At 44.5% G+C, this 27,226-nt stretch overlaps 1 protein-coding gene across 1 annotated transcript; it reads left to right on the top strand.

Moving 5' to 3' along the window:
• The first annotated feature begins 23,581 nt into the window (after window positions 1–23,581).
• On the top strand, window positions 23,582–26,910 carry LOC120933102 (protein ANTAGONIST OF LIKE HETEROCHROMATIN PROTEIN 1-like). The gene is made up of 3 exons (XM_040346101.1): window positions 23,582–24,018; window positions 24,107–24,208; window positions 25,892–26,910. Exons 1-3 carry the CDS (start codon window positions 23,798–23,800, stop codon window positions 26,769–26,771), a joined length of 1,203 nt encoding a protein of 400 aa, XP_040202035.1. The 5' UTR covers window positions 23,582–23,797; the 3' UTR covers window positions 26,772–26,910.
• Window positions 26,911–27,226: the final 316 nt, after the last annotated feature.

Here is a 27,226-nt window from a genome sequence, read left to right as displayed (position 1 = left end):
AATGTATTGGGACGCCAGCCTTTACACGCATATGAACTTTAATGTCAACCCAGTCTTAGTCCGTAGGAAGTAAAAAATATAAAAAAAAAAATTCAAAATTGTCGCTCATTTGTTGTTTTTGGCGCAAAAAATAAAAACCGCAGAGGTGATCAAATACCACCAAAAGAAAGCTCTATTTGTGGAAGAAAAAGGGACATCAATTTTATTTTGGCACAGCATTGCACCACTGCACAATTGTCAGTAAAAGTGCTGTATCGCAAAAAATGACCTGGTCATTAAGGGGGTAAAACCTTCTGGGGCTGAAGTGTTTAAAATAGAACTAAAGGCAAAACTTTTTTTTTCATTTTGTAGTAAGGGAAGATTACAAACTTTTTTTTTTGCTGTCTGTTCCCCATTGGGGAGATTTCCCTTCACTTCCTATCCCATAGCCAAAACAGGAAGTGAAAAGAATAGTTTCAGTTTTGGTGTCAACCAAAAATGTGGGAATTTCTTTTACGAACAGCAATAAAAAAAAGTTTTGCCTTTAGTTCAACTTTAATGCTTCCATATTCTATCCAGCAGTTGAAAAAACGAAACAGGTTAGGGTTCGGCTTTAAAACGTATCTTTGGAAAGCCTTAGCCTATGGCTTTAGGATTGCAGTAATCTCCTTGCTGGACTGGTTTATTCCCACAATTCCTGTTCTACTAGAGACATCTAGGAAATATGAGTGTAAAACTAAGGCGGGTAAACACTATACTGTAGGTTTGTGTTTACAGAGCACATAATAGTCGTCTCTTTAGTAACTGCAGACGAGAGTTTGCGGATACAACGTATCCAATACAGAGGAACACTAATGACAGTTTATCCCTTTCACGCCGAGCGTACGCATATATGCGTCCTCGGCGTCCGGGGGTTATACCGGGATGATGCCTGCAGCCGCAGGCATCATCCCGGTACCGTTGTTTAGAGCGGGCGATCGGCTTTCCAAACATAACAACCGATGCGGCTAAAAGCCGCTCGGTTGTTATGCCGGAGGAGCGGGAGGGGACATCCCCCCCCCCCGCCGCCTCTCGCCGCTCTGACCGGGCCTCCCGTCCCACCGGGAGACCCGATCCACGATCCGGCGCCTCCAGCGTCTCGGCGCGCTCTGAAACAAAGCCGTAAACGGCTTTGATTCAGTGTGCGCATTGAAACCACGGAAGCGGCGTCATGACGTCACTTCCGGGTTTCTCGGCTGCCAATGGCGCCGGATTTAAAAAAGTACACAGTATTCAGAATCGCCGTTTTCGGCGATCTGAATACTTTGAAGTGCAAAGGAGGGCTCGGAGGTCTTTTAGACCCCGATCCCTCCATAAAGAGTACCTGTCACGACCTATTGCTGTCACAAGGGATGTTTACATTCCTTGTGACAGCAATAAAAGTGATCAAAATGTAAAAAAAAAAAAAAAAAAAATGTAATATTAGAAAAAATAAATAAATAAATAAGAAAACAAAAAAAAAAATTTTTTAAAGCGCCCCCCTCCCCGCGAGCTTGCGCAGCAAAGAAAGCGCATACGGAAGTCGCGCCCGCATATGAAAACGGTGTTCAAATAACACATGTGAGGTATCGCCGCGATCGTAAGAGCGAGAGCAATAATTATAGCACTAGGCCTACTCTGTAACTCTAACCTGGTAACCGTAAAAAAAGTTTAAAGCGTCGCCTATGGAGATTTTTAGTTACCGTAGTTTGTCGCCATTCCACGAGTGCGTGCAATTATAAAGCGTGTCATGCTTGGTATCTATTTACTCGGCATAACATCATCTTTCACATTATGCAAAAAAATTGGGCTAATTTTACTTTTTCATTTTTTTAAAATTCATGAAAGTAAATTTTTCCCAAAAAGTTGTGTTTAAAACACCGCCGCACAAATACCGTATGACATAAAATATTGCAACAATCGCCATTTTATTCTCTAGATTCTCTGCTAAAAATATATATATAATGTTTGGGGGTTCTAAGTAATTTTCTAGCCAAAAATATGGATTTTAACTTGTAAACACCAAATGTCATACATAGGCATAGGCATGAAAGGGTTAAAGTAGAACTGTAGCATTTTCACTAAGCCTTTATTTCTCTTTAATAAAAAGAGAACAAATATTTTGCTTCTAATATTCACAGTTTTCCTAAAAGTAAAAGCATTACATTGCTCAGTATATACACAAACTGTCTGTATATTCCAGATTTAACAACAGTCAAAACAAATGACCGTACGAGACTTTGACAGGATAAAGCTGGGGTGACATTCTTGTTAATACTTCGCTGTCAATGTACTTACGGTAGTAACTGTGTAGCTGCTTATAAATGTAACTGTCTTCTGTGATCAACAGATCTTAACCACCAGAAAAATTGTGGTGGCCAACAGTGCCGGGGCGAGGTCATCTGGTGCCCAGGGTAAAGATATCAAATTGTGCCCCCCCCCCCCCCCGTGGGCAGAGTAGTGGACGGGGCTAAAAATGAACTATTCAGTATGAGCTCGAATGTATGTAATAGTTGTGGTGCCAATGGTTTGCACAGCAAAATTGTCTTGCAGAAAAATGTGAGGCTAACAGGGGGAAGGGCAGAGATTACCCAGCATTGGTGTGAGGAAAATATGCCCTATTGTCAGTAGTGTCACAATAGGAAAAAAATGGCCCTGCATTGATGCTGTCACTGGAAGGAACAGATGTTTTGCATGAGTGGTGTCCAGGGCAGGACTTAGGGTGGTGGGGGCCCCTGGGCTTGAGTGTTGAAGGGGCCCCCTGGAGCCGAGAATTGGGGGGGATCGAAGTTGTTGAGCGGGGGGGGGGGCGAATTGAAGTTGTTGAGCGGGGGGGGAGCGCATTAAAGTTGTTGAGCGGGGGGGATTTTGCAGTTGTTGAGGGGGGAGTGCCTCTCACCTGTGCCAACAGCCGGGGCCACAGACTGTCATTAGCCCGGCTGTCGGCTTTCTTCCCTTCAGCAGCCACAGTCCTCCACACACCGCTCCGGTTCCTCCTGCTTCCGTGCTGCCTCCTCTTGCAGTGCGGGAAATTTAACCCTTTTGCGGGACTGCGGGAAGAAGCTGTCTGTGCGGGAAAGTCCCACAGAATCCGTGCGTGTTGGGAGGTATGCGCAGGGCCGCCATCAGGAATTTTGGGGCCCCTTGCACAGCTTAAGGCATGGGCTCCCTGAAGCAGAGAACCTAGGGGGGGTGGGGGTGCTGCCGCCTGAAATTGAGAAGCGTGGGGGCTGCCGCAAATTGAGAAGCGGGGGGGCCTTTACAAAAAAAAGAAGAAATAAAGAAGAAAACAAATATATATAAATATATGTAGCCATCCGGGGCCCTGGGGACCTCTGGGCCTTTTAATAAAAAATAAAAAAATAAACAAAAATAAAAAAATAAACATTTATAAAAAAAATAAAAAAGGGGGGGTTGCCACATGGGGCCCTGGGGACCTCTGAGCCCTTTAATAATAATAAAAAATATATATATATATATATATATATATATATATATATATATATATACATATATATATATATATATATATATATATATATATATATATACATATATATATATTATATATATATAAAAATAAAAAATATATAAAAAAAAACATTTTTTTACAAAAAATAAATAAAAAAAAGGGGGGTTGCCGTCCGGGGCCCTGGAGACCCCTGGGCCCTTTAATAATAATAATAAAATATATATATATATATATATATATATATATATATATATATATATATATATATATATATATATATATATATATATATATTATATATATATATAAAAATAAAAAATATATATAAAAAACATTTTTTTACAAAAAATAAATAAAAAAAGGGGGGGTTGCCGTCCAGGGCCCTGGGGGCCCCCGGGCCCCTGGGGACCTCCGGACCCCTAAAAAAAAAAAAAAAAAAAAAAAAAAAAAAATTTTTTTTTTTTTTTTTTTAAAGGGGGCCCCCTATTGGGTGGGGCCCCTGGGCTTGAGCCCAGTCAAGGCCAATGGTAAGTCCGGCCCTGGTGGTGTCACTGGAAGTAAAAAAATGTCCATGCATCAGTGGCATTACTGGAAGGAAAAAATGTTCATGCCTTAAGGTGTCACTGGAAGGAAAAAATGTCCCCGCCTTGGTGCTGTTAATAAAAGTAAAAATATTGCTGTGTCATTGGTGAACTAATATGCCATCTGTGTCAGTGACATAAAGAAAAGAAGGGGCGCTTGGAAGCTGGGGGTCTCCCTGGGTGCTAAATTAAATAAGCCTCTATGAAACAAGGTGACAAACACAGAAGTACAATTGGCAAACAGGGACAGATTGTTGTCACCCTATAACAGGATGTACCTGGATGAGGGACATACATAGGCGTGCGCACAGGGTGTGACAGGGGTGCCCAGGCACACCCTAATCATTCTGTGCAGCACAGATTTCCCCCTACCGCCCTGGCTCCCCACTCCTTCCCTCTGCAGCCCCCTCCGGCTTCCCTCCTCTCCTGCCGGCTGTTGCTGCAGAGATGTTTTAGGATGAGTGAGAGAAGGGGCTGGTAAATATGTATTTATCAGCCCCTTCACTTTCTGAATGAACATGGTGAGTGATCGGTAGTGTGTGTTTGAGCTTTGGGGTGCACACCCTAATGCAATAGGCTGCAAACACCTATGGGGACATATCAGGATCATTAGGGATTGTAATCAAAGCTGTAGATGTAAAAATATTACAAAGTACTTTTAAAATGACATTAACATGTTAAAGCTTTTTTCAGTGATAGGGTTTTCATACCGTATGCTTTAGGGAAGGCCACCATTGCCGATCCCTCTAAGAAAATGCAAGGTGCCTAGTTGCTTCTGGCTTCAATACTTTCTGAGCCACTGACCCAGAACAAGCACGCAGCCAGCAAAGTCATTACCTACTTGGTAAAGGCCAGAAAGTATACTTAGGATTGTTATAAAAGCCAGGCAACTAGCATTTTGGAGGGAGAATTCTGCAGCCTACATAATTTCAATACAGGTTTCCTTGAATGCATCCTTTGATTTTCATTGTGATGAGGGAAACAAGAACTGTTGATGGACTTTGAAGACTGGTACAAATATTATATGTGAATGGACTGAGGATCGCATCAAGACTGAGATTGTATATTTTATGGGGATCTTCTGCCACCTACTGGTAGCAGTGCAACTTACCACCTGAGCTTCTTCTTCTGTCTCTTATGCCGCGTACAGACGGTCTTTTTTTGTGTTGAAAAAATTGTTTTTAAAAACATCATTTAAAATGACCGTGTGTGGGGAAAAGTTGTTTTATGTCTTCTGAAAAACGACAATTTTTTTTTTCGAACATGCTCGAATTTTTTGTTTTGTTTTTCAAAACTTTGTTTTTTGTGTCAATTAAAATGATATAGGTAGATTCAGTTACGGGCGTGCAATTTTAAGACCGCGTAGCCTAGGGTGTTTACACTACACCGCCTTAAGTAAGAGAGGCAAGTACATGATTCACAAAGTACTTGCCTCCTTACTTAGGGCGGCGTAGTGTAAATGCGACGGGCGTAAGGGCGCCTAATTCAAATGGGTTGGGGGGGCGTGTTTAATGGTAATGAGGCTTGACCTCACGTTTTTGATGTTTTTTTGTCACTGCGCATGCGCCGGGCGACTACATTTCCCAGTGTGCATTGCGGCTAAGTACGCCGTACGGGTCTATTGATTTCGACGTGGACGTAAACGACGTAAATCCCGATTCGCGGACGACTTACGCAAACGACGTAAAAATTTCGAATTCCGCGGCGGGAACGGCGGCCATACTGGACATTACTATTCCACTAGAGCCTAGCTCTAACTTTACGCGGCCTATCTCTTACATAAGCGGCGTAAAAGTACTGCGTCGGCCTGGCGTACGTTCGTGAATCGGCGTATCCCCTCATTTACATATTCTACGCCGACCGCAATGGAAGCGACACCTAGCGGCCATCCAAAATATTGCAATCTAAGATAGGACGGCGCAAGCCGTCGTATCTTAGATATGTTTAAGCGTATCTCTGTTTGAGAATACGCTTAAACTTAGGTCGGCGTAGATTCTGTGTTAGGTCGGCTTATCTACTGATAAGCCGGCCTAACTCTACCTGAATCTACCTAATAGTGTGTGGGCAAAACGACGTTTAAAACGTCGTTTTTAAACCCGCGCATGCTCAGAAGCAAGTTATGAAGCTAGTTTCAATGGAAAAGAGTGCTGAACGTAACTGCGCTTTGCTAGAGCATTTTGAAAAAACGATGGTGTGTAGGCAACGTCGTTTTTGAAAAAGAAGTTTCAAAAACGTCGTTTTATTTCATGATTTAAAACGTCGTTTTTTTTCATCACAAAAAACGACCGTCTGTACGCGGCATTAGTGGTGGGTGAAGTTAAATCATAGTGAGTTCTGTCCTTTCACTGCATACCAAATAAGACTTTATGTATAATATTGTGTCACATTCCAGAAGCAAGATTTCCTTCACAGCCTTTCGACAAGGTCACTTACAAGGCCACAGAACTCCCTTTTACCCCCTGGCTGAATACAACTTTAAAAAGGGATTGTTTTTTGCTGAGACTATTGGAACATCAGCTAGTTTAGCAAAATATTTAGCTTATGTCTGTGGGAGTATACTCCCTAGAAATATTTTTCATCTGTGTGGAATGAGGAAAAGGAAGTATTACGAAAACTTTAAAGGGCTATTAAACCCAGGAACATAGGAGTGCGCAAGGGTTGTGCCTGGGCACACCCTAATCCTGGGGTTGGCAACCCTGTGACAAGTAAACCGCAATCCTTACTTGCCAACCCTCAGAACCTGGACAGGAGAGGTGGCGGGGGTGAAATTTAGTGGAACCGATCTGTGTTTTCCTCCTGCAGCAGCTGAAAGTAGGCTACTCCTCCTCTCGCTTTTGTCAACATTCAGCAGTCACAGGAAGAAAATATATGTATTTCCTGTATTCCCCCTGCATTGGGCCTGAATGGGAAGGGAGAAACTGCCGCTCCAGGTGAGTGCACTGTGCAATCAGTGTCCTCTCATAAACAGTGGGTGTCGGCAATGCACAAAGCAAAACTTGAAGAGAAAATTTGGACAGCCGCACACCAAAAAAAACTTAAAATGGTAAAAAAGGAAAAAAGCACTGCATTGCATTGGGCAGAAACTGGAACCTCATCCCTGGTCACCACTGGCCAGATCTATACCCTTAATGTAAAAAAGTTAAAAAAAGAGTAAAAAATACTATATTGCCAAAAGAAATGGGACACCCCTCCGAAATATTGAATTCATCTCCATGGCCACAGGTGTATAAAATCTAGCATCTAGGCATGCAGACTTCTTCTACAAACATTTGTGAAAGAATGGGTCGCTCTCAGGAGCTCAGTGAATTCAAGCGTGATACCGTGATAGGGTGCCACTTGTGCAATAAGTCCATCCATGAAATTTCCTTACTACTAAATATTCCACGGTCAACTGGGAACGACAGCAACTCAGCCACAAAGTGGTAAGCCACATAAAATGATAGAGCGGGGTCAGTTCATACTGAAGCGCACAGTACGCAAGAAGTCCCCAACTGTCTGCAGAGTCAATAGCTACAGAACTCCAGTGGCATACTAAATGGGGGAGGGCCACCCCGGGTGACACACACATTGGGGGGGCATCAGGCTGGCGGCTCCCCTCTGCGACTGAAAGGAGACAGCGCTGCGGTTTTAGGCAGTGGCACCGCATGGTAACAGATCACACATGGAGGCTCGCACCCCCCTCCCTGCAAAGCCACTACCAAGGGTTCTTCATACGTGATCTGAGGTACATTATGGGTCTGAAGGGGGGGGGGTCTGCACTGAAGGGGTTCTGTATTTTTAGGGGGGTCTGTGCACTGTAGGGGGGTCTGTACTGTAGGAAGGGGGTCTGTACTGTAGGGTGTCTGCACTGTAGGAGGGTCTGTACTGAAGAGGGGTCTGTACTGTAGGGGGGTCTGTACTGTAGGGGGTCTGCATTTTAGGGGGGTCTGTACTGTAGGGGGGATCTGCACTATAGGGAGGGGGTCTGCACTGTAGGGGGTCTGTGTAACATGCAGGGGGTCCAGAACTGTAGGGGGTCTGTACTGTAGGGGGGTCTGCATTGTAGGGGGTCTGCACTGTAGGCGGGGTCTGCACTGTAGGGGGGTCTGTGTAACAAGCATGGGGTCCAGAACTGTTAGGAGGGGTGTCTGTGTAACATACAGGCGTCCAGAACTGTGGGGGGCTGCGTAATGTAAAGGGGTCCAGAGGTGCAGGGTGCTGTGTAATGTAAAGGGGTCCAGAGGTGCAGGGTGCTGTGTAATGTAAAGGGGTCCAGAGGTGCAGGGGGCTGCGTAATGTAAAGAGGTCCAGAGGTGCAGGGTGCTGTGTATTGTAAAGGGGTCTAGAGGTGCAGGGTGCAGTGTAATGTAAAGGGGTCTAGTGGTACAAGGGCTGTGTAATGTAAAGGGGTCCAGAGGTGCAGGGTGCTGTGTAATGTAAAGGCGTCCAGAGGTGCGGTGCTGTGTAATTTAAAGGGGTGCAGAGGTGCAGTTGTGGAGAGGGGGTAAACAGTAGTGACAAAAATATATTAAAGGATGCAGGGGTATGCAGGGGGCACAGTGGGGTGTTTTTACATTTTAAGGTGGGGTGTCAGATATAGGGTCTGCCCCGGGTGCCAAATGCTCTAGGTACGCCCCTGCAGACCTCCAAACTTCATGTGGCCTTCAGATTAACGCAACAACAGTTCATAGAATGGGTTTTCACGGCTGAGCAGCTGCATCTAAGCCTTACTTCACCAAGTGCAATGCAAAGCGTCGGATGCAGTGGTGTAAAGCACCCCGCCACTGGACTCTAAAGCAGTGGAGATGTGTTTCTCTATATGGTAATCTGATGGATGTGTCTGGGTTTGGCAGTTACCAGGAGAACGGTACTTGCCTGGCTGCATTGTGCCAAGTGTAAAGTTTGGTGGAGGGGGGATTATGGTGTGGGGTTGTCTGTCAGCAGGGATGGACTGGCCATTGGGACTACAGGGAGTTTCCCGGTGGGCCGCTGGCTTAGTGGGCCGGCTTCAGTGACAGTGGACCACCGCCCCCCTCCGCTCCTCTGTCTCTCCCTCCCTGCAGTGCTCACCTAGGGGGGAACAGAGAAGCAGGGGGAGGACCAGAGGAGCAGGGGAGATGACAGAGGAGCAGGGGGGATGACAGAGGAGCATGGGGGGAGGGGACAGACAGCCGACTCAACAGCTATGGCCTGGGAGTTTCTCACTTCTGCCTAATCTTGTCCCATGGGGGGGGCACCAAACTGATTCTTTGCCCGGGTGAAATAATGTCTAGCTTCCCACTGGTACTGCCTATAAGAGTACCAGTAACAGCCATTTTACTCTAATAAAGTAGAACGGCTAGTGGCTAGTGAAGGGGGAGAGGGGGCTTGGGTGGCGGGGGGGGCGGGAGTTGTCCGGCCACCGTAGGAGGGACCTGTCAAAGTGGGCCAGTCTGGATGAAGTCCAGGGCCAAATTTTTGTCCCAGTCCAGCCCTGTCTGTCAGTGGTTGGCCCTTAGTTCCAGTGAAGGGAACTCTTAAGGCGTCAGCATACCAAGACATTATGGACAATTCCACGCTCCCAACTTTGTGGGAACTGTTTGGGAGTGACCCCTTCCTGTTCCTATATGACTACTAGATAAAAAACATTCAGGCCCCATACACACGATAGAATCCATCCGCTGAAAAATCCCAGCGAATGGGTTTCAGCGGATAGATCCTATGGTGTGTACACTCCAGCGGATCTGTTTCCGCGGATATTTATCCCCTGGGATGGATTTCCAGCGGATAAATATTTGATGACATGCTATCAAATCTATCCGCTGGAATCCATCCCAACGGATGGATCCGCTGGTCTGTACAGACTCACCGGATCCACCGGATTTCACATGCGTGGAATTCCTTATATGACAGCGTCGCGCACGTCGCCGCGTCATAATCGCGGCGACGGCGCGACACGTCATCGCCAGAGGATTTCGGCGCGGATTTCGATTTGATGGTGAGTACACTCCATCGCATGGAAATCCGCGGAAATCCTCGAGAGGATTTATCCGTGGAAACGGTCCGCTGGACCGTATCCGCGGATAAATCCTCCCGTGTGTATGGGGCCTCAGGCTACTAAAAAACACTGGAGGGAATTAGCAAATGAATATGCAGTTGCTGTAGATCCGAGGGGAACATGCAAGGAGAATAAAAAACAACATTTTAGCTTCTGGTAAAATCATCAGAGCTTCCCCTCATTTCAGATCTACCCCTCAGATTTACAGCGACTGCACTTCCAAGTGCACTTTCAGTGCAATTCCAAGTGCACTTTGCACTTGTAGTGCAAAGTGGATTTTCATTTAGTAAATAACCCCCACTGTTTAATTCACATTGTCCCTTCTCTTTCTGTATGTGAATGATGGCACTGTAATTATTTTAATAAAAAAAAAAAACATCTAAGTACACTGTGTCATGCTCCTCCAGCCTGTGTCTAAGGCCCCGTAAACACGACCGAACAGGTCTGCTGAAACTGGTCCGCAGACCAGTTTCAGCGGACATGTTCGGTCGTCTGTACGTCCGACCGGACAATTTTCCGGCGGATCGGACAGGTTTCCAGCGGACAAATGTTTTTTAGCATGCTAAGAAACATGTCCACTGGAAGCCTGTCCGCCGGACATGTTCGGTCGTCTGTACAGACTCACCGGACATGTCCGCTCGGCCGAAAGCCCTCGCATGCGTCAAAGTGATTCGACGCATGCGTGGAAGCATTGACCTTCCAGGAACGCGCACGTCACCGCGATGGCGCGGCCACGTCACCGCGTATCCTGTACGCGGGGATTTTGGTTTGATAGTGTGTACAACCATCAGACCAAAATCCAGCAGCGGACATGTCCGATGAAAACGGTCCGGCGTACCGTTTTAATCGGACAGTCTGTCCGTGTGTACGAGGCCTTAGAATAAGAGGGAGATGAAGCCTCCATCCATCTACCTAGGCTTCTCAGATGTGATAGGGAGGAAATGCTCATTATAGAAACTCGCTGAAAACTGAGCATGTGCACAGTTGCCCCCACTGCTTTGCAAAATCCCTAGCTGAATAGGGGACATGTAGTGCAAAGTGGATTTGCCTTTCATAAATAACCCCCAGTGTGTGTTTAATTTCACTTTAAGTCCTCCTGACTCTATCTGAAGCCGGAGAACTGTTTGGATAGAGCCGGTCTTTAACCGGTTCCCGACCAACTCCTGTAGATATATATGTCGGCAGAAGGGCACGGCTGGGCAAAGTGACGTATATATACGTCACTTTGAAATTCCCGCGATTCGAGCACGCGCGTGCGCCACCGGCGGCGTGCACGCCCCTGCTACGAGCTCCCTGACTGTGCCAGCGGAATCCGTGGACTCGATATCCGCCGGTGTACTGCGATCAGGTCACAGAGCTGCAGAACAGGGAGAGGCAAGTGTAAACATGCATATTCCTGTTCTGCCTAGTGACAATGTCACTGATTGTCTGTTCCCTGTGACCGGGAACCGCAGTCAGTGACGTGTCACATGTAGCCATGCCCCCTAACAGTAAGAATCACTCCCTAGGGCACACTTAACCCCTTCAGTGCCACCTAGTGGTTAACCCCTTCACTGCCAGTGTTATTTTCACAGTAATTAGTGCATATGTATAGCACTGTTCGCTGTAAAAATGCCAATGGTCCCAAAAATGTGTCAAAAGTGTCCGATATGTCTGCCATAATGTCGCAGTCACAATAAAAATTGCTGATCGCCGCCATTACTAGTAAAAAAAATATATTAATTAAAATGCCATAAAACTATCCCCTGTTTTGTAGACGCTATAACTTTTGCGCAAACCAATCAATAAACGCTTATTGTGATTTTTTTACCAAAAATATGTAGAAGAATACATATCGGCCTAAACTGAGCAAAAAAAAAAATTTTTTTATATATTTTTTGGGTGATATTTATTACAGCACAAAGTAAAGAATATTGCTTTTTTTCAAAATTGTCGCTCTATTTTTGTTTATAGCGCAAAAAATAAAAACTGCAGAGGTGATCAAATACCACCAAAAGAAAGCTCTATTTGTGGGGAAAAAAGGACAATTTTGTTTGGGAGCCACGTCGCAGGACTGCGCAAATGTCAGTTAAAGCGATGCAGTGCCAAATCGCAAAAAAAAATCTGGTTTCTGTTCTGTGGTTAATGTAATTTCGTTTTTTTTTTTCAGTCAGATCAACATGACTGTAAACCAGGGGTGCCTAACCTTTCGAAGAGGGAGGGCCACTTAAGAGACTTTGTAACTGGTCACGGGCCACAGTGAATAAAGTGGACAGATGACAGATCCGTGTCCACTCTGCATAAGCAAAGCAGACACAGACACAGCACGCTCTACTCTATGGGCCCTCCGATCCGCCCAGATGGAAGGTGACGGACCCCTTTTGGGTTTCTTTTAGCGGATCGAATTGGCATGCAATGCCAAGCTGCTGCAAGCAGTGCCAACAGAATATTGGCATGCATTAAAAAGGGGATTAACTCCAGAGATAAAATGATAATTCTCTCACTCTAAAAGTATAGCGGTGCCCTGTGGGCAGGGCAGGACTTAGGGTGGTGGGGGCCCCTGGGCTTGAGTGTTGAAGGGGCCCCCTGGAGCCGAGAATTGGGGGGGGGTCGAAGATGTTGAGCGAGAGGGGGGATGGGATCATAGTTGTTGAGCGGGGGGGGGGCGTATTAAAGCATTGAAGTTGTTGAGCGGGGGGGGCACATTAAATTTGTTGAGCGGGGGGTGCCTCTCACCTGTGCACGGAATGTGTCGACTCTCTTCCCTTAAGCAGACATCCACACACCGCTCCGGTTCCTGGGGGGTTTTGCCGTTGTTGAGCGGGGGGGTGGAAGTGCCTCTCACCTGTGCCGACAGCCGGGGGCCACAGACTGTTATTAGCCCGGCTGTCGGCTTTCTTCCCTTCAGCAGCCACAGTCCTCCACACACCACTCCGGTTCCTCCTGCTTCCGTGCTGCCTCCTCTTGCAGTGCGGGAAAATTAACCCTTTCGCGGGACTGCGGGAAGAAGCTGTCTGTGCGGGAGAGTCCCGCAGAATCCGTGCGTGTTGGGAGGTATGCGCAGGGCCGCCATCAGGAATTTTGGGGCCCCGGCCCTTACACAGCTTAAGGCATGGGCCCCCTGGAGCAGAGAACCGGGGGGGGGGGGTGGGTGCTGCCGCCTGAAATTGAGAAGCGGGGGGGCCTTTACAAAAAAAAGAAGAAATAAAGAAAAAAAAAATATATATATATACAGACCAAAAGTTTGGACACACCTTCTCATTCAAAGAGTTTTCTTTAGTTTCATGACTATGAAAATTGTAGATTCACACTGAAGGCATGAAAACTATGAAGTAACACACGTGGAATTATACATAACAAAAAAGTGTGAAACAAAAAACTGAAAATCAAAGTAGCCACCTTTTGCAGCAGACACATCTCTAGAACTGGTAAGAGGAGACTGTGTGAATCAGGCCTTCATGGTAGAATATCTGCTAGGAAACCACTGCTAAAGAAAGGCAACAAGTAGAAGAGATTGTTTGGGCTAAAGAACACAAGGAATGGACATTAGACATTAGACCAGTGGAAATCTGTGCTTTGGTCTGATGAGTCCAAACTTGAGATCTTTGGTTCCAACCCCCGTGTCTTTGTGCGACGCAGAAAAGGTGAACGGATGGACTCTACATGCCTGGTTCCCACCGTGAAGCATGGTGGAGGAGGTGTGATGGTGTGGGGGTGCTTTGCTGGTGACACTATTGGGGATTTATTCAAAATTGAAGGCATACTGAACCAGCATGGCTACCACAGCATCTTGCAGCGGCATGCTATTCCATCCGGTTTGCGTTTAGTTGGACCATCATTTATTTTTCCACAGGACAATGACCCCAAACACACCTCCAGGCTGTGTAAGGGCTATTTGACCAAGAAGGAGAGTGATGGGGTGCTGCGCCAGGTGACTACCTCTTGAAGCTCATCAAGAGAATGCCAAGAGTGTGCCAAGCAGTAATCAAAGCAAAAGGTGGCTACTTTGAAGAACCTAGAATATGAAATATATTTTCTGTTGTTTCACACTTTTTTGTTATGTATAAGTCCACATGTGTTACTTCATAGTTCTGATGTCTTCAGTGTGAATCTACAATTTTCATAGTCATGAAAATAAAGAAAACTCTTTGAATGAGAAGGTGTGTCCAAACTTTTGGTCTGTACTGTATATATAAAAAAAGGGGGGTAGCCACCTGGGGCCCTGGGTACTTCTGGGCCCTGTAATAAAAATAAAAAATAAACCTCTGGGCCCTTTAATAAAAAAAAAATAAACATTTATAAAAAATACAAAAAATAAAGAGAGGTTGCCATCTGGGGCCCTGGGGCCTCTGGGCCTTTTAATAAAAAATAAACATTTATAAAAATAAATAAAAAAGGGCGGGTTGCCACATGGGGCCCTGGGGACCTCTGTAAAAAATATGGAGACCTCTGGGCCCTTTAATAATAATAATAATAATAATATATATATATATATATATATATATATATATATATATATATATATATATATATATATATATATATATATATAAAAATTGTTTTAATGCAAAATAAATAAAAAAGGTGGGTTGCCGTCCGGGGCCCGGGGGACCTTCGGACCCCTAAAAAAAAGGGGGGGGGTTGCCATCCAGGGGCCCTGGAGACCTCTGGGCCCTTTATTAATAATAATAATAATAATAATAATAATAATAATAATAATAATAAAATATATATATATTTTTATATATATATAAAAAATATATAAAAAAACATTTTTTTTAATAAAAAATAAATTAAAAAAGGGGGGTTGCCGTCCGGGGCCCGGGGGGCCTCCGGGCCCCTGGGGACCTCCAGACCCCTAAAAAAAAAAAAATGTTTTTTTTTTTTTTTTAAAGGGGGCCCCCTATTGGGCGGGGCCCATGGGCTTGAGCCCAGTCAAGCCCAATGGTAAGTCCGGCCCTGCCTGTGGGGTTGCTGCGTGTTTCAGCATCCACAAATCACCCTGCTTGGTCAGACATTCATTTTAGGCACACTTTCTCCAGTCCATGAACAGTCTTTTGCTTGTTTTTGTTGTTTTTATTAGGGGATTTAACTTGGATGAGGAAAACGGACATGGGATGCCCAAATGATGAATCTTTCTTAGTTGAAATAATGAATCAAACTGACAGTCCCTGCTACTTCACATTTCCTCCAGCACACTACTTGAGATCACTTGCTTTCCTCTCACTGTCCAATTCTAGATTCCTGTCACTGTTAGCACATGGCTAGTCCTCGCTCTGAATAAGTCCTAACATTTTCCTAGGTCAATAGATGGAGACAGGGCAGCTCAGGAGAAAGCATGCACAGGTGTCCCAATAGAAAGTGCCAAAGAGGAACCCCTGAAGAAGAGGATTGACTGCTCTGTGCAAAACCATTACACAGGTAAGTATATCATGTTTATTATTTTAATTAAAAAAAAAATGAAGCTTTATTACTGCTTTAAGAAATTAAAGACAACCTGTCATCAGATATATTATTTAATGATACGTAATGTGTTTTTTTTTATTTTTCCAGTTATTTATTCCAAGGACTTCCCCTGACAATGCCTACATCTTCTTTTCTCTCCAAAAGGACAGATCCATCCAGAATCAGCATCTACTTCTTGGACTTGGCGATGCCTAGATGACACAAAAATCCTGGTGCCTGTGCAGTTCTTGGTTGTGTTCACACATGTCTTTTTTTTTTTTTTTTTTTTTTTTTTTAATATAGTGTAGCGCTCCTCCGGGGGTTTTTACTTGCATCACCCACATCTTGTAGCTCAGAATTGATACTGAAGGGGTAGCTCTGTATTACAGGTGGATGTTGCAGCCAGAGCAAGAGAGACTTAGGCCCGGATTCACAAAGCACTTGCGCTGACGTATCTCGAGATACGCCGTGTAAATGCAAATATGCACCGTCGTATCTGTGCGCTGTGCCCACAAAAGATACACCTAAAAACAGGCTTCATTCCACCAACGTAACTTGCCTACACCGGCGTAGAGTGGGCGAATATTTACGCTGGACGCATGTGGTGCTCCCATTGATTTTCTATTCAAATATGCAAATGAGGGATATACGCCGATTCACGATCATACTTGCGCCCGACGCAGGCTACGACTGGTGCGCATAAGTTGTACGTAGGGCGTAAAGTTAAGCCCCATAAAGGAGGTGTAACTCAGCAGCATCCATGCAAAGGGCTGCACCAGGGAACACAAGCCCGCGTATTTTACGTAGTTTACGTTGGACGTGAATATGACTAGGCGTAGATTACATTCACGCTGTAGGCAGTGATCCGGCGTATCTTAGGCAGTTGTTCCGACGTGATTGTGAGCATGCGCACTGAAATGCGCCCACGGGACGGCGCATGCGCCGTTCGTTATACGTATCTGTCTGGCGCTCGGCCCATCATTTGCATGGGGTCACGCCTCATTTGCATGGCTCACGCCCACTTCTACCTACGCCGGCTCACGCCTAGGAAACCCAGCGCAGTTTTGGGAGGAAATACTTTGTGATTTCAGTGCTTGCCCCTCTATGCGCTGCGTCGGCGTAGCGTTAAGGAGATACGCTACGGCGGCATAAATGTGCGCCAGTGTCTGTGAATCCGGGCCATAAAGTTTTTCTTCAAGCAAAAAAGTTATATACATGGTTTCCATCATATAGTCACATTGCTAATATGCAATTTTTTTTTCATCAGCGCTCTATAAGTGCTTTATCAGAATCATAGGTGGCAGTGTCATAACCCACAAAGAAAGCTCTGCCCATTGCTCAATTTGCAAAAGACTGAGATGGAGGGTTAGCAGTCAGAGACCACATGAAAATAGTACAAAAAAAAAAAAAAAGGTATTTCAAAGCCAAATGTTATGAATTAAACATTTAATTTAGGAAGAATAAAATTTTAACATGGATTATTTAGTCTGTGCTGCCTTTTCCTTCTACATAAAAAAAAAAAAAAGAAAAAGAACCCGAAGTTAAGTATTAAGGATGCCAATAAATAAGCATTCCCCATCGTTAAATTGGTTATATTTAGTGATTCTAACTGCATTTCAATACATATGTGTATACTTGCAGTGATATATTTAAAAAATTTCAGCATTTTGTTTAGATTTAAAAATAGGTTTCTTTTACCAATTCACAGAGTATCACAATGGTCAATTCAACATTTGCTTCTATCTGTATTTTATCATAAGATATTTGAATTTAGTAGCTCTGTCTTTGCTACAGTCCACCTGTTTCATGTATATATATATGTATATATATATTTCTAGCTCAATTCTGTAGAAGAGGTTCCAAAACTACTAGTAATAGACACCTCTTTTCTATCCTCTCTCCTCTCTCCAGACCTTTTTATATTCGCCTTTTCTTTTGTTTAAGATTGTATTTTTAGGATTTTTAGTTGACCACCTTGTAGCACTCAACTATATAATTATCTGCTTGAATAGCTATCAATCTAGATTAAAACAAGTTTGAGAAGCTAGAAAGTTACAATATGCAATTTCTGTATTAACAGATCCCACAACATAACGCAAGGGAGGTGCCCTCCTGAAATTCTCTTTCCCCCCACTAGATGTCGCTCTGCTGCTTCTACAATGACTCTTCTGATACAGTAAGACATAAAGTCTTCCACTATGCAGTAGACTTGTGGCTGCATTCTGCATATAAGAAGAAAGTCTTGATTAAAGACATGATGTAATTTGCAGATTATGACAATATTATTAACTGTTCTTTTAAAAAATTCAGGGTCAACGAGCAAACATCTCCTTTGCTATAGTCTTTTTTTTTTTTTGTCTTGTACTTAGACTTCTGTTTTATGCATGAGGCCAAACCACTTCTGTATTTAGCACTAAAGCAGAAAAGAACAAAAGTTCTCTATGATGAATGCAAATGTCATTATTTAGTAAAAAAAACCCTTTGGCCCCGTACACACCATAGAATCCATCCGCTGAAAAATCCCAGCAAATGGGTTTCAGCGGATAGATCCTATGGTGTGTACACTCCAGCGGATCTGTTTCCGCGGATATTTATCCCCTGGGATGGATTCCAGCAGATCGAATATTTGCTGACATGCCAAACAAATCCATCTGCTGGAATCCATCCCAACGGATGGATCCGCTGGTCTGTATAGACTCACCGGATCCATCCGTCCGAAGGGATCCGCCGCATGCGTCGTAATGATTCGACGAATGCGTGGAATTCCTTATATGACAGCGTCGCGCACGTCGCCGCGTCATAATCGCGGCGACGGCGCGACACGTCATCGCCAGAGGATTTCGGCGCGGATTTCAATGCGATGGTGAGTACACTCCATCGCATTAAAATCTGCTGAAATCCTCGAGAGGATTTATCCGCGGAAACGGTCCGCTGGACCGTATCCGCGGATAAATCCTCCCGTGTGTATGGGGCCTTAGAGTTGATTTTCCCACATACAGTGTGTATGATTCAGGACTCATAGGATTCAGTTGTGGGTGTAAGTATAGCCTAAGTGATGGAACCTCAATATAAAACCAGCATAGGGCTCCCTTATTCTAAAACCTCCATTTAAAAATTGACCCCACTAATAATGAGACCCTTCACTATTCTCAGCTATTAAATAACACTGCAGCATATTGTGTTCCTGAACTTTATACAGTATACACGTCATGCAGTGGGGTTACACAAGCATCCAATCATCTAGAAGTGTTTGAATGCTCACAATTCCAGCAAAAGGGCAAAGATTGGATTTAACAGTGGCAGTACTGGTAATATTTTCAAACCCCAACTGAACTTTCAGTTTAAATCAGCAAAATACAATAAAAGTGCATTATAAACCAAAGCGTGCAAAATCTTACTATTCACTTTCTTTAGAAAGCAGCCACAGCCTAAGTAGTAAAGCCTGTCCCCTGCAGAGGTCCAACATGCCCCTTGCTTAGTCAGACCTACAGCTCTTTAAGCAGCAAAGCTCACGAGCAGTGGCAGCCCGTCCATATGGGGCGCCTCCCCCCTAATCCATGCGCCAGGCCCCTAATCTACATTCGGGGGCGCCGGAAACACATGGATTGCAATGGGGATTTTTTTTTTTAAGCACATGATTAGAGCCTGAAGCTCTAATTGGTTTTAAAAAAAGGCGGGCTTGGGACGCAGAGCACTGCACCCTGAGCCCACCCAGTTGTGTGACAAAAGCAAATTAATATTGGCTGTTGTCTTCCTGTTTTTTTTTCTTGGCCAATCAGGAAGTGGGTCCTGAAACCCGAGTGGCCGGGAGTGCTCCCGGCTGCTCGGGTCTCAGGACCCACTTCCTGTTCGGCCGGGAGGAGAAGCAACAGCCCTGGAGCGAGGAGCAGCAGCCCTACCCCGGATCCTCCTCATCTGCCTCCTAAGGGAAGGAGGCCTCTGATCGTTGGCTTCCCGCCCATCTCCCGCGAGGGGGGGGTGATCGCTGTGATATCTTTGCCTTCCCGTCCATCTCCCGCCGGGGGGGTGGTGTTGGATTTTTGAGCACCAGCCGCCACTGCTCACGAGCCTTCCTCCAACTCAGCAGGGGGTGTGTCATACCCCTGTAGAAAGACCACTGCTTCTACACAGAAAGCACAGGTCCTACTAAATAAAATGCTGGCAGGACATAGGCTTTTTTAATTAGGCTGTGGCTGCTTTCTTAAGACAATTAACCGTAAGACTTTGGATACATTTTGATATAAAGCACCTAGAATATATTTTGATGATTTCAACTGATAATTTGATTGGGCTTTAATGGACTGGCTGCTTTATTTATTTATTTTAAGAAAAGGGTCGCTTTAATTACTGCTAAATTATTAAGCACACATTGGAAGATCAGAAGCCCGGTAATGGGCTACCTTAGAGCCTGCTCATTTAGACAGGGCCCCGAAGGCGGTTAAGAGGGTTAACGAAGCAGAGAAATGCAATATCCACCTTTGCGAAGCGCATGTAGAGAATGACGTTCCTTCAATTGCCATTGATTGTTTCCTCTTACAACGCGGCGAATCTGGCTGATGGAGCGCAGCAACCGATCATCTTCTGCGGCCTCAGCATCAGAGATCAATGCTTTTTTGCTGAGGTCCAATTAACCCCTTCATTACAAGGTCACTTGCAAATAAAACAGCCATAATTACAGAAAAAAAAGAATCCATCAAACTCTTGAGATTTTCTTATTATAAAATAAACAACAACATCAAAGAAAGATGAGGACATAAAGCAAAGCCTGGTATGGCGATCGTTAGTCAGCGACCACAGATTCTGCGCAGACACAGCTCAGTCCCTCTCGATCTCAGGCAGTCCATGGTTAAGTTCTGTGTAATGCCAGTTTCCAGGAACAAGTCCTTGGCTTGTACATTCTGTCCCTTCAGCAGCTTGTGTAGATTAATATTGTATGAGGGCAGGACTGCTGGTTCATCACTACAGGACGTCCCGCCTGAAGAGCTGGCACTCTATATGTACAGTGTATCCCACTATTATGTGGGTCTGTGTCTCAGCTGATTGAGGGGGATTTCCAGTTTACATCAATCCGTATTTCTGGAGTGTAGAACAGTGAAGAGGATCTTCAGTCCAACAGCCTGTTTGGGAGACAGACAGAGATCCTTGTCCTGTTATTTCATTTATTGTTAATGCTAAATAAAACACTAAGGGCTTGTTCACATGAGCTTTGATCTCTAAAGAGCGATCCACGTTCAGATCACTCTTCAGAGAACATTTGACAGACAGAAAGGAGGTGTTGTATCACCTTCTCACCACTTGCTTTAACTCCTTGAACCCTGCACTAGTGTGCTGCACCCATGTGCATTGCATGCCGGTGTGTGGGACGTTTGTACAGCAGCCTCATTCACTTAAAATGTAAAGCGTCAATATAATTCCTGAAAAGCAAAGAATGTGTTCTTCCCCAACTGCTACCTCTGCAGCTAAAGGGGGAGCAGTTGAGAGGTTTTATTGCTCCTCAACCGTTAGTCTGAACGAGCCCTTTCGGCTGCATTCACACCTAGGCGACAAGTAAAGCCGTGTACGCGGCGTATTTTGCCGCGATTCGTTGAACTTTTTTTTTTTTTTAACAAATCCTTTCCATTGCTGTCTATGGCCGAACGCCAATGCCGCCTCAAAAAAGGGTCCGGGACTTGTTTTCAGGCGGCAGGTGTATGGCGTTTCGGCGTTCGGCGTGAGATGTGAACCATCTCATAGACAGCAATGGAAATTCGCCCCTCCAGCGTATCGAGCGTCGCCAAGGTGTGAATGGAGCCTTAAAGAGGAATTCTATCCATGGTATATTGTTACATAGTTAAAGCTTGGACTAGTTTATCTATGTACTGTATGTACCAAGGGTGCCCAACTGGTGACCGAAAGGGGGGGGGGGCACACGTGGCCTGAGGAGCCCTCTGATGTTACCTGTGACCTCCTGGTCTGGGATAGCAGGTTGCAAGCCCAGATTGGGGGTTGCTGACCTGCCATTCCAGAGCTTCAGTGTTGTGAATGAAGCCAGCGATAGAGGAAGCAAGCAGCTGTGGAGCACCGGCTCCTGTCATAGGCGGAGTGGAGCCGCATAAGACGGCTCCTGTCATAGGTGGAGTGATACCAAATGCATTCTGCCTGGTACAGCAACAGCCGTCGATACCTGAATGGAAAACTTTTATTAAAGGAAAGTTTATTACTAAAATCACAGTGTGTATATATATATATATATATATATATATATATATATATATATGCAGATCTGTCCTGCAGTGGTTACTGGGCTGCTTTTAAACTGATCTGCAGGTGCTATAGCTACAGCTATAGACCTCTGTTATTACCTGCGGGTTACCTGCACTAGACCTCTGTTATTACCTGGGGGTTTGGTGAGCTTTCGGAACGTGAACCATACCTGCAGGATATAATAGAAGTCTACATCAAAGTGCAGCTAACCCGCTGGAAAGCCGCAGGTGCACTGTGGGTAAACCGCAGCGCATCAGCGTGAAAGCAGCCTTAGACCCCTTTCCTGTGATCGGTCCAACCCAAACAGATCCTTTATTCGCCTCTATGAAGTGGCAGGTGTAAACGAACTTGTGTCCCTTTTCACCCGCCTACTGCTAAAGAAACAGAGGGGATCAGTCCTCTTCCATCTGGGCAGCTTAGAGTAGAGCAGGCTGTTTCTGTGTCTGCTTTGCATATACAGAGTGGACACAGACCTGTCATTCACCCGCTCTGCTCATTGTGGACCATGACCAGTTACCAAGTTGCTTAACCACTTGAGATCCGCGCTATAGACAAAAGACGTCCACAGCGCGGCTCTCAAGTGCCGTGTGGATGTCTTTGGACGTCTTTTTCTGTGCATTACCCGCGTGTGCTACGGGTAAACACTGTGCCAGCGCATCGCTGGGAAGCCGATGCGTGTACCTGGCGGCCGCGATGTCCACCGGGTACACGCGATCGGCGGTGACACAGCAGGGACGTGGAGCTCTGTGTGTAAACACAGAGCTCCACGTCCTGTCAGGGAGAGGAGACCGATCTGTGTCTCTTGTACATAGGGACACAGCATCGGTCACCTCCCCCAGTCAGTCCCCTCCCCCCACACAGTTAGAACACACCCAGGGAATACATTTAACCCCTTCCTCACCCCCTAGTGTTAACCCCTTCCCTGCCAGTCACATTTATACAGTAATCAGTGCATTTTTATAGCACTCATCGCTGTATAAATGTGAATGGTCCCAAATTTGTGTCAAAGGTGTCCGATATGTCCGTCGCAATATCGCAGGCCTGACAAAAAAAAAATCGCAGATCGCCACCATTATCAATAAAAAAAAAAAAAAAGTCATAAATCTATCCCCTATTTTGTAGGCCAGGGATATGCAATTAGCGGACCTCCAGCTGTTGCAGAACTAGAAGTCCCATGAGGCATAGCAAGACTCTTGCAGCCACAAGCATGACACCCAGAGGCAGAGCATGATGGGACTTGTAGTTTTGCAACAGCTGGAGGTCCACTAACTGCATATCCCTGTTGTAGGCACTATACATTTTGCGCAAACCGATCAAATACGCTTATTGCGATTTTTTTTTTTAACAAAAATATGTAGAAGAATACGTATCGACCGAGAAAAAAAAATATATTTTTGTTTAAAAAAATTGGGATATTATTAAAACAAAATTTTCTGTCTTTTTTTGTTTATAGCGCAAAAAATAAAAATCGCAGAGATGATCAAATACCACCAAAAGAAAGCTCTATTTGTGGGGAAAAAATTATAAAAATATAATTTGGGTACAGTGTTGTATGACCGCGCAATTGTCATTCAAAATGCGTCAGCAATGAAAGCTGAAAATTGGTCTGGGCACGAAGGAGGGTTTAAGTGCCCAGTAATGAAGTGGTTAAGTGGCAACCCTGGTATATACCATACCTGGCCAATGCCTCTGGAAGGTGGTAATCACTGTAGTAGACACCTCTACTTCAGGGATCTCCACTTGCCCTCCACTTCCTACAGAGGGCGGTTTCTCTGCTAAAGGTACAGACCAACTTTTAGGCCGGAATCACACTAGTGCGTTGCGTTTTTGAGCTGCGTTCCCGTTGCGAATTTCTCTAGAGGGTGTTCTGCGGATCAACTGCGGTTTAGCTGCGGATCGGGTGCGATTTATAAAAAATAATTACTTGAGCTGCGTTTTTGGTGAGGGCCAATCATTGTTAGCTGTGTGATGATGTAGGTAATAAAAGGGAGTGACCTTTCTTGAACTCTTCCTTTTTCACGAGCATTCAGTATAGTGTGGAATAGGATTTGGATTTCCTAAGAAATGTGTGCTGCCCTGCCCATGATCATGCCTACAGTTGTTGCTGCAACAGCAGCAATCTTGATGGAAGTTGAAAGGAGGAGAAGGAGGAGTAGAAGAAGAAGATACTGGGTTCATCCTATCATTGCAAATAGGGATGAAAGAGGGCAGTTCATTATATTATATGAAGATCTCCGTGGGCATGAGGACAAGTTTTTTAATTATACACGCATGTCAATAACCAGGTGATTATTTATTTAATTTTGCTAAACATTTTCTTTCTCCATTGTTCCATATTAAATTTATAATTAAAAATTTTATTTTTGTTTGAAGTTTTGATGAATTGTTAGGACTAACGTACCATAGTTTGGAGCGCCAGAACACATGCTTCAGAGCAAGCATCCAGCCTGCACAAAGATTATTAATCACATTAAGGTACTTTTCCACACCTATGTGCATTTTCAAATTGATGTTGAAGCATGTATTCATTTTTGGTTTCAACTATCCAACATCTGTACTTATAAATGAACAACCAGACATAAGATGCCCAAAAATATATTTATTTTTTACTTCTTTCACAAAAATAAAGAAATAGACAACATATTTTTGCTTGGACTAATATAAAAAATAAAAACTTTGCCTTCAAGTTTTCCTCTGGATTAAACTTTGATTCAAAATATGCACACATGCTTGTTTACTGTGGGCATAACGTAAACTTTAGAGATGTTGATATGTTTTGGGAAATAATGGTGTGTCTGAGGAGTATTGACTTGCTGAGGTAGATTCATCAATCTCGGTGCTTGAAGCATGGCTAGACTCGACATGGTGCTGTGGCACATGGTGCTGTGGCACATGGTGCTGTGGGCCATGTTGCTGTGGGCCATGTTGCTGTGGGCCATGTTGCTGTGGGCCATGTTGCTGAGGCACATGTTGCTGTGGGCCATGTTGCTGTGGGCCATGTTGCTGAGGCACATGGTGCTGTGGGCCATGTTGCTGTGGGCCATGTTGCTGAGGCACATGGTGCTGTGGCACATGGTGCTGTGGCACATGGTGCTGTGGGCCATGTGTCTGAGGCCCATGTGTCTGAGGCCCATGTGTCTGAGGCCCATGTGTCTGAGGCCCATGTGTCTGAGGCCCATGGTGCTGTGGCACATACATCCCCTGCATTTGTGTTTGTGGCATAATTGAAGGGAATGTGGATGGGATGGGATATGGAGTTCGCCTCTGTTGTACCTCATATATTGAAGTTGGCTCCTGAAAGCTTGAAGTGTAGGATGGAGGAACATAGGGGTAAGGTTGGTTTCCTGGGTCTGGGTACTGGCCTGACATTGGTAAGTGTATGTGTGTTGTTTCTTTAGTTACATATGGCCTTTCCAATGTATGTTGCTCGCTTGGCACTGTAAATGACTGCAGAACGTGTTCTACTGTGGTTCGCATTTCTAAATATCTCTCAGGTACAACTTTTTTGATCAATGGTACAAAATTAAGCGCCAGTATTGTAGCTGGACATAAGAAAGCATCCACCTTTCCAGCCATTTGTTGTAACATCTCTAGAAGACGCTCGCTTATGTCCATCTGCGATACTGGCGTTCGCTTACGTGCCACTTTGGCAGGCCGCGCAATGGTTGTTGGAGCTGAGGAGGGTCCAGGCATAGGCTCAGGCAATCCAGAGTCAGTCTCTGGGTTTGTGACCCATAGATCTGACCCAAGTGGCATTTCAGGTATTTCCTCATTTGGATCAATGCAAACTGCTGGCACGGATTGGGCCTCAGATTGGCTCTCTGGTTGATCCTCCAGGACATCCTGTTCGTCCCAACTTGCTTCGGTCCTGTTTTTATTAAAAAATAGAAACATTACTAATGCTAAATATATAGTCACGATACATAGATGATATAGAGGATAACTTACTCTCTCATCTCTATGAGTGGTTTCAAGAAGGCAAGGTCCTCTGCATACATATAGGGTACTCTAGCTGGTGCCCCCGAGCCACTCCTCACTTCTCTTAGATGTTTGTTGTATTTCTTGAAGGCATCACGCATGCTTCGCCAACGATTCTTGATGTATACCACTGTAAAAAAGAGAAGATAATAATTATTTAATATTTCTTATTTGTTCAAGGTACCTAGCTACAGGAAATTCATTTGGAAGTCTCCACTATGAGTTTAAGGTTGGAAAATCAACTATATCTGGCATTGTACATGAAACATGCCTTGTTATATGGAATGTACTAAAACCATTGGTCTTCAAAAAGCCTACAAAAGAAGATTGGTTGAAGATATCAGATGAATTCTGGGAGAGATGTAATTTTCCAAACTGTGTGGGAGCCATCGATGGCAAGCACATACGCATCCTGAGGCCATTTGATAGTGGGAGTCAGTTTTTTAATTATAAAAAATATTTTTCGTTTGTATTAATGGCAGTGGTAGATGCCAAATATAATTTCATTTATATTGATGTGGGTGCTTATGGTAGCAGCTCTGATTCTGGTGTATTTAATCATTCCACATTTGGGAGAATGATAAGGGCGAATAGTCTGGATTTACCAAACGATTCCTCCTTGCCCGGAACAAATGAGCCAGCCCTCCCATTTGTTTTTGTAGGGGACGAAGCGTTTGCCCTTGGTAAAAATCTTCTTCGACCATTCTCAAGTAGAGCGCTGAGCAATGATAAAAGAATATTTAATTATCGGCTCACTAGGGCACGTCGAGTAGTAGAGTGTGCATTTGGAATTCTTGCCAATAAATGGAGAATATTGCACACCGCCATCAATCTCAGTTTGGAGCATGCTGTCTCTGCTGTGAAAACTGCGTGTGCACTGCACAACTATGTGCGAGAACGTGATGGAATTGATTATGAGGATTCCATGATGCATAATATGGAGGCGGCACAGTGGAGTTTGACTAGGGGCACTAGCAGTGGGAAATTGATTCGAGATCAATTTCTTAATTACTTTCTATCGCCAGCTGGCGAGTTACCTTGGCAGATGCAGGCAATTTAAAACCAAAAAATGTGGTGTTGTCATTAAAATATATGGCCCTTTAAATATTAAAACCTAAAATACTAAGCTAAAAATGTCACTATGTGTAATTTGAATGCATCTTGAAAAAAAAAGATTAAAGTTATCTTTTGGCAGCATATTAAGGACTCCGAAGTGATTCTCTACCTGCAATTGGACAAAAACACCAAAAATTGGCTTGGTGATACTGTTATGTGTGTTCTGCTGGGTGTCATTGTACAGAGGATGATGTCTTTGTAAGACCACCATGGCCAATAACGTCATAATAGGATGACAAATACAGATAGTCACTCCCCCAAGGATCTGCAAACATACTTGGTAAAGTGAGTTTACATATTTTGGTGATAGACACACGCAGACTCATACAAACAATGACCAAGGGTGTGGGAATGAGTCACGTGCCACCAGCAACACGGGGACAGGGTGCATTAGGAACA

The sequence above is a fragment of the Rana temporaria genome, chromosome 3 (genome assembly GCF_905171775.1).
Source record: "Rana temporaria chromosome 3, aRanTem1.1, whole genome shotgun sequence".
NCBI lineage: Eukaryota > Metazoa > Chordata > Amphibia > Anura > Ranidae > Rana > Rana temporaria.
Note: the sequence above shows the minus strand (reverse complement) of the source record. Positions and strands in the feature narration are given on the sequence as shown.